This window comes from Palaemon carinicauda, chromosome 31 (genome assembly GCF_036898095.1).
Source record: "Palaemon carinicauda isolate YSFRI2023 chromosome 31, ASM3689809v2, whole genome shotgun sequence".
Lineage (NCBI taxonomy): Eukaryota > Metazoa > Arthropoda > Malacostraca > Decapoda > Palaemonidae > Palaemon > Palaemon carinicauda.
Window position 1 is genome coordinate 12,754,759 of NC_090755.1, and position 18,306 is coordinate 12,773,064.

General features: G+C 48.3%; 1 protein-coding gene across 3 annotated transcripts in view; it reads left to right on the plus strand.

The window, feature by feature from the left end:
• The first annotated feature begins 601 nt into the window (after window positions 1–601).
• The window catches only part of LOC137624301 (sorting nexin-32-like), a 116,551-nt gene continuing 98,846 nt past the window's right edge, over window positions 602–18,306 (plus strand). Inside the window, exons 1-3 of one of the 3 annotated variants that reach the window (XM_068354881.1) lie at window positions 602–736; window positions 12,773–12,930; window positions 13,719–13,845. In XM_068354881.1, the coding sequence (XP_068210982.1) occupies window positions 12,784–12,930; window positions 13,719–13,845 (274 nt within the window). In that variant the 5' untranslated portion in view covers window positions 602–736; window positions 12,773–12,783. Of the gene's footprint in view, window positions 737–1,171; window positions 1,278–1,590; window positions 1,692–12,772; window positions 12,931–13,718; window positions 13,846–18,306 lie in introns of those variants that run through there. The other 2 variants (XM_068354879.1, XM_068354880.1) reach the window with 2 other exon arrangements.

Below are 18,306 nucleotides of genomic sequence, written 5' to 3' on the forward strand. Positions count from 1 at the left end.
ATATATATATATATATATATATATATATATATATATATATATATGCATATATATATATATATATATATATATATATATATATATATATATATATATATATATATATATATATATAATGAAAATTTGATAATAATAATTCTTGCTGGCTATTGTCGTTATGACGAAACTCAGCCTGATGAGAGAGAGAGAGAGCTCCTCTTGATAGGGTTATATTGCATTATTTATTATCTCTCTCTCTCTCTCTCTCTCTCTCTCTCTCTCTCTCTCTCTCTCTCTCTCTCTCTCTCTCTCTCTCTCTCTCCGGATTAGAAAAAAAGAGCAGCAGTTCAAACATTATGAAAAGTAAATTAAATAGATCTCTAATAAATAAATTTCTCAAGTATAAAGTGTACAAACCTTAGCTCTCACAAGCCCATCACGTTATAATTTACATTTGTTACAGCTCTAATAGAAATAAATTTATAGATGCGGGTATTTGAGCGCATGTCTCTTCCCAGTGCTTGCTAAGAAAGAGTGGAACACGCAAGATAAAGATAAAGTAAAAAATGGAAGACCAGGAGATAAAAGTAATAGCAATGCTATAGGAAGATCATGACACCAGTCATTGTTCTGCTATTACTCGACACCGCTAGATATCTGATACCTTATCTGGTTCGTGTATGTTGAGCGGGAGGCGTCAGACCTGTTTGATAAGTTTGTGAAAAAAGTGACAGGTGTATTCCATTACTCTGAAAAAAAAAACAGGTAATGCCCTTTTGCTTTGTTTATTTAAAATTTTCTTTCATTTATTGCTGTAGTACTTATTTATCGAGTTTTGTACCTCGCATAATTTGTTTAAATACAATTTTTAATGACAAAAATTAGCCTCAATGTCTTTAGGTCAAGAAAATTTCATATTGCTCCATAAATCTATTATTAATATTACTTGCTAAGCTACTACTCTAGTTGTAAAAGCAGGATGTTACAAGCCCAAGGGCTCCAATATGGAAAAATAGCCCAGTGATGAAATAAAATAAGGAAACGGATAGAATAGTGTGCCTGAATCCCTGGGTTTATCCTCAAGCAAAACTATAATTCTGGATAATTTGAGCAAAATCAACACCCACTATATTCAACTTTCACCATTAAACTAACAAGCAAACAAGTAAAAACATAACAAACATCCTAGGTTCTGTTGTAACGTGGATAAGAAAACCAGTTTATGATTATTCATGTATGGAAATGAATGTCACATTCATTATTCTTACAGGGGGAGGGTCACATTAACATAACGCTGAGTAAGTAGTCATTACGTTATTCATTCTGTGAGTTTGCTATTCACTTTGAGCCGGTCGCTAGGTTTTTAAGTTTTGCTGATACAGCAAAAAGATTATTTAGAAAATTTGGAATTATATAGTAATGAAAACTAATTTCATAAGTGAATTATGCTTTGTGTTTCTATCAATATATATCTATCATATATTTCTAAACATAACATGAAAATTAGAGGCTCTTAAATCTATTAATATAATCATATTTTAAAGAAATAAGTAAATAAAATTAGAATGATTCAATAGTATACCCGTTAAATTAACATTCTCATCAGCTGACTGACAGTGTTCGTTTGTTTACATGGGATGGGAAAGTTTGGTGGGCGGGATTGTCTTATCACGAGGTGTTATTATGACAGTTATTACTTCGCCTGATTAGAAGTAAGTATCTACCTTCATTCTCTGTCTGGGAAATATCAGTAGCTTGGATTTAGAAATATATAATTTATGGTAATTTGTATTCTGGAGGAGGTGCGAGCTAACTATGGTGGGTGGTTTGCTTGTCATGGGAGTAACGTGGATATCAGACAAAGGGTTTTCTTAATAATTCGAGTCTCGACTTTATATCTATGTGCTGGTATGGGAGCTTAGATCCTTGCTGGTATAAGACCTGTTTAATCTAGAACATGGAGGAATTATTATAATCTAGGGTAAATCGTGGACGAAATGAGCTTAGCTGGTATGTCAACGTTCGGTATATCTTGTAATAGTTTATTACTCTATCTCATTGTACCTTTAGGCTAGTTAAGGGAGTATTTTGAAATTGAAGATATCAATATTTTAAATTCAATTCCGAGTGAATGCAATTAGTTGGGATAGAGTAAGCTAAGAATAGGTAGTCTGAGGTGGGGTCGCAGTGGGGCGTAGACCCTCTGGTAGTTAAGTAGGAAAGGCTATGGCTCCTAAGTTAGGTTAAATTGGTGTTATTGTGGCTGTTTCCAACGAATTACAAAGGCTTCTAGAATTCTTGCCTGTATTTCCTAACTTAACCTTATCTGGGGCGAGTTGTAGCATTGTGCTTCAGCTTCTGTTCAGACATGGACTTAAACCTCCATTTCCCTTTATCAGACTAAGGAGCCTTTGTATATCAACGGCCAGTTCCTACCACGTGGATTAAAAATGGACATCAACTAACCTAAACTTTTAACCCTAACCTAACCTACTAGCCGTGTCCTTATCTACCTAATGGGGGCGATCCCCCCCCCTTACACTGCCATATTCTTAGTTAGACGTAATAATACATGTAGGTGGCCGCTATCATACATACACCCCTCAGGCTAAATATGTCAGACACATTTCTAACCTAACATTTCAAATATGAGCTTTAATCACATAGACATTCCTTTTTTGGGTTGCAATAAGAAAAGATCAATTTATCTAGGAATGAAGAGGAACTGGGTTTGGGAAGGCCTTGTCGCCTATTGACTGAGCTCAAAACTCCGGGTTCGGTCGTTGTGTTGCTCTCATCTCATCATCATGCTATATGATCTATCACTTTCACAACGTTATCCCACTTACAATCTGCTGAAAGGGCAAGAGCCTGTGGTCCCTTGTCTACATCCATCCATCCATTTACATTGTATATTCTAATATAGAAAACACATAACCAAGAGGTTTAGATTATAAAATGTTGGGCCCTGTCCAGTACTCTATTCTGTTCGAGCAAGTAACTTATGTTAGAAGCAACCCCTATGAGTTTGTTCTGAACTACCGGGAAGGAGGAGGTTCCTGTGGCAGGTACTAAGATGCCAAAAGGAGCACAATTGGAATTTTTTTATCATAATCTTTAACTTCGTTTATAGAGGTTTCCGCTAGTTGTACAGTATATGGGATTGAAGATAGTGTATTTGCAAAGATCTGTTCAATTATGCGAGTTCCAATGTCCTAATTAATATTGCACCATTCTGTAATAAAACTGTCACATATGGTATCATTATACTTTTAAGATTTTATTGCTTTTAACTTAAAACCGACCAAAACTTAACTTTTATTATTGATGTCTTTCAAACTTTTCAGAATCTATTGATTCATGGATATGGTACAAATGTGTGGCCCTTGTTTTTTGTTTAGCTTTCTGTTTTCTCTCGTGAAGATACAAAATTTTGTCCATTTTAGGAGTATCTTAGTGTAAGTTGCTTCACATGTTGAAGATTCGTTACAATGTAGTTTAAGGTTTGTATGGATAAGTGAGGAGAAGACCTACTCATTCACTTTGAAATTCGTATTTTTTTTTTTTTCCCCCGGCATAAAATCAGTCTCCCCTGTCTGGTTCTCTTAATATGTCTTGCTCTTATCAATCCTCTCCCAGAAATTTGAAAGGGTTTCATATTATTAGTCTTTATAGCTAAGCTACAACCCTAGATGTAAAAGCTGGATGCTGTAAGCCCAATGGCTCCAACAGGGAAAAATAGCCTAGTTAGCAAAGGAAATAAACAAACTATAAGTTAAGAACAATTAAGATAAAATATTTTAAGAACAGTATCAACATTAAAACAGAACTTTTATATATAAACTATAAAAAGACTTATGTAGGTCTGTTCAACATAAAAACATTGGCTTCAAGTTTGAAGTTTTAAAGTTCTACCGATATGCCAGCCTTTCAGTGTGTTTGTCAAGCTTATTTTGTCATTGCAAGTCCTCCCCTTCTGATGGGACTTTAGCCAACCCTGGTGCTTTTGTGACTATTGTACATAAATGTTCATACTAACCTACCTTGTCGTTGTAACTCCTCTTACTTGCATAGAGCATTTCAGTCTTATTTGTTTGCCCATCTGTATGTCTTAAGCTTACCTTGTTATGGAAAACCCTCCTTTCATGTTATTATTATTATTATTATTATTATTACTAGTTAAGCTACAACCCTAGTTGGAAAATCATGACGCTATAAGCCCAAAGGCTCCAACAGGGAAAAATAGCCCTGTGAGGAAAGGAAACAAGGAAATAAATAAACTATAAGAGAAGTAGTAACAATCGAAATAAGATTTGTTCCGTAACTGAAATACAAACCACGCTATTTACATTGGGGGTTTACCTTTTAGCGTAGCTGAAATGACGAGCCAATTGTTTTTAACGAGGGTTAACTACCCCCGCGCTAGTTAGCGGGGGTAGGGGAAGGGATAGCTTGCTACCCCTCCCCCCCCACACACCGGTGATTTGCTTCACTTCACTTTTGGCTCCGGCGATGAACAGACGTGTCTGTCCATCATCCTCGTTGACAGCCTTTAATCTTTTTCTGCTCTTTCTTTCAGTTTGTGTGTTAGAAGTTGACCACCTTTATTGTTCGCTATGCGCAAGTGCCCTGGAATTGCCGGCCGCCCTTGTGGTACTTTTATGTCAGCCGTGGACACTGATCCTCACACCCTTTGCCCTCAGTGTCGAGGCCGACAATGTGACAGAGAGAATACTTTTAGTGAGTGCAGGGAGTGGTCTGCCTCCCAGTGGGAGAGGTTTGGCCGCCGGCGTAAGAAGAAGTCCAAGAGAGACCGTTCTCCTTCCGGGGTTGCCTTGAAGGAGGAAGGTTCTCGGGACTTTCTTTCGCCGCCCAAACCTCCTCCGAAGCTCCCCCTCGTTCGGCTCCTAAGGAGAGTCGGCCGAGTGGGAGCGCAGGCCCTAGTTCTGTTTCCCGACCTTGGGTTGAGGGAGAGGGCATCGCCTCCCATAGCGGGGCGGCTCCCCCTCCTCCTCCGGGGGAGGTTGTTGCTAATGACTCCTTGTCTCATGATGATCTTTTTCAGATTTGGGGTTCCTTGGGTGCCTGCCCTCCAGGGAAGCCCTGATTGACCTTGTCCAGTTGGGGGCCACTGTTAAGCAGTCGCCGGTGATAGCAGAGGTAGATCCTCTGTCTATCGTCGACGTCGGGGTGACAGAGGCTTCCGACGGGTCGGGTCAATCCTCTGCAGTTGTGGATGTTGGTGCTGACGGCTCTCCTCCCCCTTCCGTACATCCTTCGAAGGGGGAAGGGAGTCCTACGGGCTCTTCTGCTGTCCAGCTTCCCTCTAAGGGGAGTGCTTTGACTGAGACTCCCCTTCGGAGGACTGATGGTCCTGACGATCTTCCTCGTGGCCGCCTTCGCCGTAAGGCTTACCGTCCGCTGCGTCGCAAGGGCCTCCCGTCTCCTTATAAGGGTGCTAAGAGGCACCTTTTTGGATCTTCTCCTTCTTCCTCCAAAGGGGACTCTCCTCGCCGTAAACAGCCTGCAGCTCCAGCTTCCTTAGACCTCTCTGGGGATCGGTCTCCTACGCCTTCCAGCCCTTCAATTTCTGGGGCAGATGTTCAGCAACCTGACCTCGTCACCCGATGGGCAACGGTCCCTTCGGGGCAAAGGGATTCTTCCCTTGCGCGTGCAGTGTTAGCGCACAAGTGCTCTCCTGCTCGTCAGCGCTCTCCTGTTCGTCAGCGATCTCCTGTTCGCCAACGCTCTCCTGATGATCGCCCCTCTTCTCGCCAGCGCTCTCCTGAGGACATCCTTCAACCTGTTGTTCTGTTGAGCGCCCAGCACGCCAGCGTTCCCCTGCTCGCCCTTCTGCAGTGTTAGCGCACAGGCGCTCTCCTGCTCGTCAGCGCTCTCCTGTTCGTCAGCGCTCTCCTGTTCGTCAGCGCTCTATTGAGGACCATCGCCCCACTGCTCGCCAGCGCTCCCCTGTGGTCTCCGAATATCCTGTAGTTCCTGTTGTGCGCCCCGCGCGCCATCAGCCTCCTGAGCGCCCTCGCGATCCTCAGCTTGTTCCTGCACAACATCGCTCGCGTTCTCCAGCGCGTGTTTTTAAAACGCACGTACGCCCACGCGCCCACACGCTTCCTGTTCCAGTACCTTTTCGTGAACGTTCGCCTTTGCGCCCCGCGCCAACTGTTCCCTCGCAGGATTCCACGCGTCGCCCTCTTGCTCGCCAGCGATCACAGACGATTCAACAATCGCCTGCTCGTCAGCGTTCTCCTGCGCGTCAGCGATCACCTGAACATCGGCGATCTCCAGACCGCCCGCATGACCTATCGCCTGCGTGCAAGCGTTCTCCAACGCGCCGTCGCCCAGAAGATCTGAAAGGACATGGGTCTCCCTCTGTTAGCTCGCCCTCGCGCGATCGTTCGCCTACGCGATCTACGCGCTATCGCTCGCCAACGCGCCATCGCTCGCCTGCGCGCCAGCGTTCACCAGCGCACCACCGATCGCCTGCTCGCGATCGCTCTCCCACGCACTACAGGTCTCCTGACCAATGTCGTCAGCGATCTTCGGAGTGTTCTCTCTCGCCCGCGCGTCAACACGTTTCCTCGCCGACGCGCCAACGCATTCGCTCACCGGCTCGGCCACGCGCTCGTTCGCCTGTACGCCCGCGCGACCGCTCGCCTGTGCGCCCGCGCGACCACTCGCCTGCGCGCCCGCGTGACCACTCGCCTACGCGCGACCACCGTTCGCGTCGAATTTCTCAGCCCGTGACAGCAGCAGGAACGCGTGTCACCAGACTGCGCTCTGGATCGCCTCCACCAAAGCGCAGGACCCTTGTGCAGGACAGGGAAGACACTTCAGAGAGGTCAGTGCGTCTTTCTTCCCCTTTTCCTTTTCAGGCAGGTCCAGTGGTGTCCAATCCGAAGTATCGCCCGATCCCCTTCCCTCCAGCGGGGATTTCGGACTCTGTGTCCATGGAGCGATAGACTTGGTTTGGTCCTCTGATGCGGGCGTTAGTGAAGGCTATGAAGCCAGCACTCGCCGATCAGGGGCACAAGCCAACGACTGCCTCACCTCCGCTGAAGAGAAGGAGAGGAGTGGACTTCGTGGTGACTTACCCCAGGGAGAAGCTGGTTCCTAAGAGGTCTGTCGGGAAGGCCCCATCCCCTTCGCAGGCGTTTTCTCCTTCTCCCGTGGACGAGGCTTTTCCGTCCTCGGGTGAGTCCAGTGAGATGATAGTCTCCCCCTCGGCACCAAGGGGGGAGCCTTCTCTTCATTGAGGAGAATCGTCTCGCGCGGAAGGTGCTCTCCGAACCTCTTTGTTGGGATCCTGTATCCCTCCCAGGAGCAAGGACTCCAAGACCATCCCAAAATCGTCTTCAAGGATTCGCCAGGAACCCGCTGCTCCCCGGGAGAACGTCCACGCTTCGCCCCAGGAAGAGATTCCGGGGACGGGAGACTTAGCTGCCAGCCCGCAAGGAGGAGACCAGCAGGAATCTGAACATGCCTTCTGGCAGGTCCTGAGCCTGATGAGGCAACTCAACGGGTTCATGGATCCCGTGATCGCCCCCCGAGAAGGCAAGGACACGGTCCTGGACCAAGTGTTCGATGTTCAGAAGGCCCCTAAGACCAGTGCGGCTCTGCCCTGGTCTCGGGGATTGAAGAGTGCCAGAGCCAGGGCCAATGCCCAGCTCGCGATTCTTGCCTCCTCCAGTCGTTCCTCTGCCGGGAACAAACTCTCCAGCAGAGGAGGTATTTTGAGATCTTGGGTGAGTCTAGTCTCGCTCTTCCTCTCCATCACTCCGTAGAAGAGCTGGCTAAGGGAGTTCCTTTCGAGAAGCTCTCCACCCGGCAGGTGTCGTTCTCGGCGTCGGAGATCCTGAGCCATGAGAAGGTCGCGAAGTGCGCCATGCAGGCCACTTCGTGGCTGGATATATGGCTAGGAACTCTGGGCATCCTATTGCGCTCCGAGGACTTGTCTAAGGAGACCAATAGGAAGGCCCTGGAGACCTTCTTACTTTCGGGCACCCGCTCCATCGAGTTCCTGGCGCACCAGGTCACCACCCTGTGGGCCAACTCGGTATTGAAGCGGCGTGATGCGGTGACCGAGAGGTTCCACCCGAAGGTCCCCGCCGTGGATGTCTGTAGGCTCAGACATGCTTCCCTCCTTGGGGAGAATCTGTTGGAGCCACAGGATATGGAGCGAACGGCTGAGAGGTGGAGGAAATCTAGCCAGGACTCCCTCCTCCATAGGGCCCTTACAGCTCGGCTCTATAAGCCTCCAGCTCCGCAGCAACAGCAGCAGCAGCCTCGTAAGGCACCGAAGCAGGCACCGGCAGCTAAGAAAGTGGTGTCTAAGCCCCAGCCCTTTCCGGCCAAGGTCAAGAGGGGCAGTAAGTCCTCCAGGGGAGGCAAGACTCCTAGAGGGACCGGCCGCGGCCACAAACACTAAAAGTGGCAATCCCCCCGCGTGTCCACCTGTGGGGGGATGCCTTCGACGTTGCGTACACAGGTGGCAGCAACACGGGCCGATGCTTAGACGGTTTCGGTGATTGGCCAAGGCTATTGCGTCCTGTTCATAACATCTCAACCTCCCCTGACAGCGAATCCAGTGTCGTTGAGCTCCTATGCCACGGGATCGGCAAAGGGGCTAGCCCTTCGGGCAGAAGTCGAGACCATGCTCAAGAAGGATGCTCTCCAGGAGGTCGTCGACGGCTCCCCAGGCTTCTTCAGTCGACTTTCTTGTAAAGAAGGCGTCTGGAGGCTGGAGACCTGTCATCGACCTCTCGGCTCTGAACGGGTTTGTCAAGCAAACTCGGTTCAGCATGGAGACAGCGGACACGGTCAGACTTGCGTTGAGACCTCTAGACTTCATGTGCACACTGGATCTAAAGGACGCATACTTCCAGATCCCAATCCATCCGTCTTCCAGGAAGTACTTGAGATTCTGCCTAGACGACAAGATCTACCAGTTCAAGGTGCTGTGTTTCGGTCTCTCCACAGCACCTTAGGTGTTCACCAGAGTGTTCACCCTGATTTCATCTTGGGCGCACAGGAACGGCATCCATCTCCTTCGTTATCTTGACGACTGGCTGATCCTACCAGACTCGGAGTCGACCCTTCTTCGGCACCGAGACAGGCTTCTGAGTCTTTGCCAGGATCTGGGGATCATGGTAAACCTCGAGAAGTCCTCTCTGCAGCCGTCCCAACGACTGGTTTATCTAGGCATGCTGATAGACACCAATCTCCACAAAGCCTTTCCATCAGACGACAGGATAGCAAGGCTTAGGAGGGTGGCGGAACCCTTCCTCAGGCGAGAAGAGCTTCCCGCCCAATCCTGGTTGCGTCTCGTAGGTCACCTGTCCTCCCTGGCTCGTCTGGTTCTAAACGGCCGCCTCAGGATGAGATCCCTGCAGTGGCGGCTCAAGTCCCGGTGGAATCAAGGATCCGATTCCCCGGACGTTCAGGTCCCGATAGGATCTTTGGAACGGACGGACCTGCGGTGGTGGCTGATCGACGAGAACCTGCGAATAGGAGTGGATCTTCTCGTCCTCCCCTGGAATTGACACTGTTTTCGGATGCGTCAAAAGAAGGGTGGGGGGCGCACGTTCTGAACCAGAGGACCTCAGGCCTTTGGTCAGAATCAAATAAGTGCCTGCACATCAACCTACTGGAGTTGAAGGCCGTCTTTCTGGCTCTTCAACAGTTCCAACGGACCCTGGTGGGTCATTCCGTGATGGTGATGAGCGACAACACCACGGTAGTGGCTTATATCAACAAGCAGGGAGGCACTTTTTCGCAGCAGCTATCCCATCTTGCAGTAGAGATTCTGAGGTGGACTGTAGTCCACTTGATAACACTATCAGCTTGCTTCATTCCTGGCAGGTGGAATGTGCTCGCCGACTGTCTGAGCAGGGCCTCGCAGATAGTGAGTACCGAGTGGTCTTTGGATCCTCAGATAGCCAACAAAGTCCTGACTTTGTGGGGTTCCCCGACCGTGGACCTGTTCGCGAAAGCGTTGAATTTCAAGCTGCCTCTCTACTGCTCCCCAGTCCCGGACCACAAGGCACTCTAGCAAGATGCCTTCCAACAACGGTGGGACAACATCGACGTGTACGCCTTCCCACCGTTCTGTCTGATGAGAAGGGTGCTCAACAGGACCAGACTATCGGTCAACTGTTCGATGACTCTGATAGTTCCGCTATGGCATCACGCGGAATGATTCCCGGACCTTCTGCAGCTCCTGACGGAGCTCCCGAGAGAACTACCCCCACGACACGAGCTACTCAGACAACCACACTCCAACATCCCTCACAAGGCCGAGGCCTCGCTTCGGCTTCACGCCTGGAGACTGTCCAGCGTCTCCTCACGGAGAGAGGCTTTTTGCAGCAGGTTGCGGAGAGAATGTCTCGGCACCTGCGGAAGTCCTCTGAAGGAGTCTACCAGGCGAAGTGGAGAGTCTTCTGTGGTTGGTGTCGTGGGAGGGGTATCTCTCCACTCGATGCCACTATTCTAGCAATAGCGGAGTTCCTCGTGTATCTGCGGGAGGAAATGCGCCTTTCTGCCTCGGCAGTGAAAGGCTATCGCTCAGCCTTAAGCTTGGCTTTCAGGCTGAAAGGCGTGGACATTTCTTCCTCGCCAGAACTCTCTCTACTTATAAGTAGCTATGAGCTTACCTGCCCCCAGTCGGAAGTGAGACCACCTCCTTGGAACGTGGTTCGGGTCCTCAGGGCTCTTAAGAGACCTCCCTTCGAACCATTACGCCAGGTCTCTGATCGCCACCTCTCTTGGAAGACGGCTTTCCTGCTCGCTTTGGCTTCGGCCAAGCGGGTTAGTGAACTTCATGGTCTCTCATACGACATCGCCCATTCAAGGGGATGGGGCGAGGTAACGTTCAGGTTCGTCCCTGAGTTTGTTGCCAAGACTCAGAATCCTGGGGTGCCGGATCCTCGGTTCGCCTCTTTCAGGATCGCGAGTCTCCGCTCTGTAACAAGCGACCCAGACCAGCTGCTACTATGTCCAGTGAGGTGTCTGAGGTACTACTTGAAGAGAACAGCTGCAGTCCGTCCTCAAGTGTGAGCATTGTTTGTAAGCACAGGCAGGACGAAGAGGAGGGTCACCAGGAACACCATCTCGGCTTGGATTCGAAGGGTTATCCACCACGCCTTGAATCCAGACACTCCTCTGTCACGTTGCCCTAGGGCACACGATGTCAGGGGTGTTGCTGCGTCCCTGACCTTCAAGAGAAACTTCTCTGTGACGCAGGTGCTTCAAGCTGCGGTCTGGAAGCGTCAGACGACCTTCACAGCCCACTACCTGCAGGACGTGACCCACAGGAGCCTCAAAACGTTTTCTATCGGCCCTGTGGTGGCTGCACAACAGCTGGTCTAACCTCAGGCTCCTTTATGGACAAGTAGCAGTAGGTTGAGGGTGTTGTTACCCGGTTTTAGTCTGCGTGAATGAAAGAGTATGTCTGACCCTTACTTCTTTCTTCATTCTCCCCTCTCTTGGGGAAGCAGCATCCTGGTCTTTGCATAGCTGACCTCAACCTCTGCAGGTAACCCATGCTTCCTTGTGCTCCTAGTATTAAGCTTAATACTGTTGCATCTCCCATACCCTGACGAGGTGGTATTGGGAACGTCCTATCCTAGATTCCTATCTAAAGGTCTCAAGGTCAACTTCATAGGACGAGTCACACTTTCCTCCACACACAACTTATGTAGGCCACTCGTTCTTAGCGAAGCAAGGAACTTGTGAGGTGCAGGGGCTCCTTCTCTCAAGTGCTACTCACTGAGGGACGGAGTCCCCGGGCAAAGCCGAAGTCAGTAAGGCTGGGGACTTTCCACCCTTCCTAAGGGGTAAGTCATCCAATGTAAATAGCGTGGTTTGTATTTCGGTTACGGAACAAATGACAAATTCGGAGATAATTTGTATTTTTCCTAACCATACAAACCTTAGCTATTTACACATATTTGCCCACCAGCCCTGTCCCCCAAGTCAAGTCCTACCTCTAAGTAAAGTGAAGCAAATCACCGGTGTGTGTGTGGGGGGGAGGGGTAGCAAGCTATCCCTTCCCCTACCCCCGCTAACTTGCGCGGGGGTAGTTAACCCTCGTTAAAAACTATTGGCTCGTCATTTCAGCTACGCTAAAAGGTAAACCCCCAATGTAAAAAGCTAAGGTTTGTATGGTTAGGAAAAATACAAATTATCTCCGAATTTGTCATATTTTAAGTTCATTAACAACATTAGATTAGATCTCTGATATATGAACTATAAAAACTTCATAAAAACAAGAGGAAGAGACACAAGATATCAACTGAGCTGGCTATCGATGTTTGCATTAACTATAACGGTGTTAAATACAAATAAATACATATAATCCACAACTCCGTTCAGGAGGAACTATCTTTTTTCGGTAAATATTAGCCGGGTATCTTTTTTTCTCTTTTGTTGCTGTAGTTTTTGCTCAAGCTATTCTGTGGCTATCTAAAATCCTTATGCTTTTGGACATCATCATGCTTAAAGTTGGAGTTAGGTGGGTAAAATTCATATTGTAATAAATAATGACTTGTCCCATTTTTTTGTTTCCACTCCTCCGAGCCATTATGATTCCAGCACGTGTTTATGTTAGTCCGGCTAGTCCTATTGAACTTCAGAATCAAACACCTTTGAAAACTACAGTAAGACAATTTGTTCTCTTTTTCCTCTCCTTACAAGGGTGGTAGACATGGAACTTTACATTTATCGATGAGATATTTGTAACCACACATGAATGATGTTTGAACCTTTGGAATTTTTGTTGCAGGTTTCACGATGGACGAAGGTTCGATCTCAGGCGCGTCATCGGGCGCTTCATCGCCCGAACCCCAGGAGCCATTCAGTCCCAAATATACCGTGCGCATGAGTGACCGCGTCACCAAAGACGGAGAGTCCGTGAAGTTCACCCTGCAAGTTTCTCAGGTTTGTAAATGACTGTACAGTACTGGTTTTAGGAGGACAATGATACCTCAGGATATGAAAGTTTCTGTATACGGAAAACCCATCATACGAAACGACATGCAAAGATTTTTCGCCTCATTACGTAAAATTACTCAGGATACGAAACCAAGTTCGCTTGTAAAATTTGCTGAAAAACAATGTAATAATGAACACATTTTTTTTATAAAAATTAACAGAAAATGGGCTTGGGAAATCCAAATATAGAAAAGAAAAAAAAAGTAGATTTAATTCTCAGTGAAAAAGTTGATTTAGGTCAGTATATTGGATTATTCAGATGTATTAAGCACTATTTCATGTTATGGAAGCCACTCCAGAATGAATTGATTTTGCATCCTGAGGTACAGTATTACTGTTCCATATCAATTTGAAAATAAGCTATATTTATTTACTGTAACTATTTAAACCTCTTCTATATGTAAAATATGTTCATCTGGTAAATTGTAATTTATTCGATAAGGTTTCAGAGCATTCTGGACACTCCGATGTTTATTGAGTGTTAAAGCTTTAATAGGGTTTAGCAATTGATGTTAATATATAACAAGATACAGAATTGACTTTTAGAAAATTGCAATAATATTTGTTGATTTTGAATCTAATATTTGTTGATATTGAATCTGAAATTTTTTTTAGAAATTATCATTTTGTAGGTAAAAATCCTGACTATCCTAAGGCTGTGTAAAGTCAGCAATTTTATGTAAATATAAAGTTGAAAGTTTTCATAATCTTAATATAAGTTTTATTTTTTTTAGAATGGCCTTACTGTCCAAATGTTAGAACGAGAATTTGAAGACTTCGAGTATCTCGAGCACTGTGTCATTACCGGTCAGCCGTCACACGGTCTTATTATACCTCCTTTGCCACAGAGATCTGCCACTGGTGAGTATCTTTTACTGTGCTTAGATTTTCAATTAAGTTTTGTAGGTTATATTACCACTTTACACTCCCCGAGAGAGATTGGTTCATCAAACGTTTAGCTGGGCTCCACAAGGTACTAGAAGAGTTGGAAGACCCAGTCCTACATGGTTGAGGACTATGAAGTGTGAAGTAGATGATGAATGTAGAAGTATGGATTTAAAGCTCAAGAAAGACAACTGGCTAAATCTAACCGAGCACTTTGCGTCGATAGGCGTAGTAGATAATGATGATGATGATGATGAGATTATATTAAAGATCCATGAACTCCAATTCAAAAGTGTGTGATTCATAGAATCCAGTTCAAAAGTGAATGAAAACAATCCACAAACATATACTGTATACTATTGCTATTTGAGGATATTTACCTCCACCACCAAAGTTGGGAGGAGGTTATGTTTTCGCCCCTGTTTATGTGTTTGTTTGTGAACAGATTCCTGGCAACAATTTTAATCATAGAGTAATGAAACTTGCAGGGATTAATGTAAAAAGCTGGAAATTGTTAAATTTTAGAAGGTCGAAGGTCAAGCCAAATGTCCAATTCCTGTAATCAGCCATAAGCTTGGACATCGTTGTCACTGAGACTTCAAACTTGGTTCATATGTGAGTGTATGAAAATTCACGCTAATAAATTTAAGAGTGTCCGATTCATAGAATCCAGTTCAGGAGAGAATGAAAACAATCCTCAAACATAGACACTATTTCTGTTTGAGGATATTTTAGGTTATGGGATAGTATTCAAATTATTACAACAATAAAAATCCCATCAACTGACTTTTCAGGACTCCATGATTAATGCCATGTCCATTGTCGGTGAGAATTTCTAAATCTAGCCTAAATTGGGACTTTGTTGCAATTGGGTTTCACAGATAAACTTTTTTGTTTGTTATATGAGCAGTTTCATGTCTTAAATCAAATATGTAATTTTGTGTTTATGTAAGAAAATTTTATATTAGGTAAAAAAGTTGAGATTAAAAAAAATACGTAAGTTGAAATAAGAATCCTGAAGAATCTGTAAGATATAGTCTGTACTGTATGTTGCTGTAAGTACTGTACTGTATACGAGTACTAACAGGAAATTCAATAACATAACACACAGTACTTGGATGGAGGAGTGAAATACATAAGACATAAAGACGGGACTATTATTTTCCCTTCTCATATACATTACCAAAGAACACCCTTTTTTTGCCACTCCAGTTATGTTTTGCTAATGCATTTTATCTTGCTGCACTGTAGTATGATTCTAGAATACTGTAGTTAGTTATTGAGAGATACTACTGTATTTATGCTTGTAAAATACAGGTGTGATTATACTGTTTGTTCCATAACCGAAATACAAACCACGCTATTTACATTGGGTTTACTTTTCGGCGTAGCTGAAATGACGAGCTAATAGTTTTTAACGAGGGTTAACTACCCCCGCGCTAGTTAGCGGGGGTAAGGGAAGTTCACTTTTGGCTCCGGCGATGAACAGATGTGTCTGTCCATCGTCCTCGTTGACAGCCTTAATATTTTTTTGCTTTTTCTTTCAGTTCGTGTGTGTGCGTTTGAAGTTGGCCTCACCCTTAGTTGTTCACCATGCGCAGGTGCCCTGGTATTGCCGGTCGCCCTTGCGGTACGTTCATGTCTGCGGTAGACACAGATCCTCACACCCTTTGCCCGCAGTGTCGAGGCCGACGGTGTGACAGAGAATACTTGTAGTGAGTGCAGGGAGTGGTCTGCCTCCCAGTGGGAGAGGTTTGGCCGCCGGCGTAAGAAGAAGTCCAAGAGAGACCGTTCTCCTTCTGGGGTTGCCTTGAAGGAGGAAGGTTTTCGGGATTCTTCTTTCGCCGCCCAAACCTCCTCCGAAGCTCCCCCTCGTTCGGCTCCTAAGGAGAGACCGCTGAGTGGGAGCGCAGGCCCTAGTTCTGTTTCCTGACCTTGGGTTGAGGGAGAGGGCGTCGCCTCCCATAGCGGGGCGGCTCCCCCTCCTCCTCCGGGGCGAGGTTGTTGCTAATGACTCCTTGTCTCATGATGATCTTTTTCAGATTTGGGCTTCCTTGGGGCTTAAGGGCCTGCCATCCAGGGAAGCCCTGAATGACCTTGTCCAGTTGGGGGCCGCTGTTAAGCAGTCACCGGTGATAGCAGAGGTAGAGCCTCTGTCTATCGTCGACGTCGTGGTGGCAGAGGCTTCCGACGGGTCGGGTCAATCCTCTGCAGTTCCTGTTGTGGATGATGGTGCTGAAGGCTCTCCTCCCCCTTCCGTACATCCTTCGAAGGGGGAAGGGAGTCCCGCGGGCTCTTCTGCTGCCAAGCCTCCCTCTCGGAGTGCCTTGACTGAGACTCCCCTTCGGAGGACTGATGGTCCTGACGATCTTCCTCGTGGCCGCCTTCGCCATAAGGCTCACCGTCCGCTGCGCAGCAAGGGCCTCCCGTCTCCTTATAAGGGTGCTAAGAGGCGCCTTTTTGAATCTTCTCCTCCTTCCTCCGAGAGGGACTCTCCTCGCCGCAAGCAGCCTGCAGCTCCAGCTTCCTTAGACCTCTCTGGGGATCGGTCTCCTACGCCTTCCAGACCTTCAGCTTCTGGTGCAGACGTCCAGCAGCCTGACCTTGTCAGCCGACGGGCAACGGTCCCTTCGGGGCAAAGGGTTCCTCCCCACGGTGTGGGTACTTCCCTTGCGCGTCAGGGTTCCCCTGCGCGCCCTCCTGCAGTGTTAGCGCACAGGCGCTCTCCTGCTCGTCAGCGTTCTCCTGATCGCCAGCGTTCTCCCGTTCGCCAGCGCTCTCCTGATGATCGTCGCCCCTCTTCTCGCCAGCGCTCTTCTGAGGACATCGTTCATCCTGTTGTTCCTGTTGAGCGCCCAGTGCGCCATCGTTCCCCTGAGTGCCCTAGATCTCCTGCCCGTCAGAGCGCACCTGCGCTCTCAGTTCCTGACTCGCACCCTGTGCGTCCACGCTCGCCTGCGCTACCTAGAACTTAGGTTCAAGTTGTGACCAAGGACTCTTCTCCTCGCCCTCGCTATTCTGCTCGTCAGCCTGTTCCAGCGCAGCAACGCTCGCGGTCTCCTGCGCGTACTTCCAAAGTGCCTGTACGCCCACGCGCCTCCTGTTCCTGAGCCCGTTCGTGAGCGTTCGCCTTTGCGCACCGCGCCGGCAGCGCCCTCACAGGATTCCACGCGTCGCCCTCCTGCTCGCCAGCGATCACAGACGCATCAACATTCGCCTGCTCGTCAGCGATCTCCTGCGCGTCAATGGTCCCCAGCGCGTCAGCGATCACCTGAACATCGGCGATCTCCAGACCGCCCTCGTGACCTATTGCCTGCGCGCAAGCGCTCTCCGACGCGCCATCGCCCAGAGGATCTGGGGAGACATGGGTCGCCTTCTGTCAGCTCGCCCACACTTGGTCGTTCGCCTACGCGGTCTACGCGCTATCGCTCGCCAACGCGCCACCATGCGCCAGCGTTCACCAGCGCGCCGCCAATCGCCTGCTCGCCATCGCTCTCCCATGTGCTACAGGTCTCCTGGTCAACATCGTCAGCGGTCGTCGGAGCGATCTCGTTCGCCCACGTCCCAGCGCGCTCCCTCGCCAACGCGCCAACGTGCTCACTCGCCAGCTCGCCCACGCGCTTGTTCGCCTGTGCGCCCTCGCGCCCACTCACCTGCGCGACCGCTCGCCTGCGCGCGATCGCTCCCACGCTCGTCTGTCTCCGCGCGATTGCGCGCCTGCGCCTCAACATCCTCTCGCGCACGACTCCGTAGTTTCGCCTACGTACGAGCGTCAGCACGACCCCCGTTCGCGTCAGGTTTCGCAGCCCGCGACAGCAGCAGGGACGCGTGTCGCCAGACCGCACTCAGGATCGCCTCCGCCGAAGCGCAGGACTCTTGTGCAGGATAGGGAAGACACATCAAAGAGGTCAGTACAACTTTCTTCCCCCTTTCCTTTTCAGGCAGGTCCAGTGGTGTCCACTCCGAAGGATCGCCCGATCCCCTTCCCTCCAGAGGGAATTTCGGACTCTGTGTCCGTGTCTCGGCAGACTTGGTTTGGTCCTCTGATGCGGGCGTTAGTGAAGGCTATGAAGCCGGCACTCGCCGATCAAGGGCACAAGCCAACGGCTGCCTCGCCCCCGCTGAAGAGAAGACAGGAGTGGACTTCTTGGTGACTTCTCCCAGGGAGAAGTTGGTTCCTAAAAGGTCTGTCAGGAAGGCTCCATCCCCTTCGCAGGCACTTTCTCCTTCTCCCGAGGACGAGGCTTTTCCGTCCTCGGGAGAATCCAGTGAGGTGATGGTCTCCCCCTCGGCACCAAGGGGGGAGTCGTCTCCTCGTGGAGGGGAATCGTCTCGCGCAGAGGGCGCCTTCCAAACCTCTTTGTTGGGGTCGTGTATCCCGCCCAGGAGGGAACCCAAGGACTCCAAGACAATCCCGAAGTTGTCTTCTAGGATTCG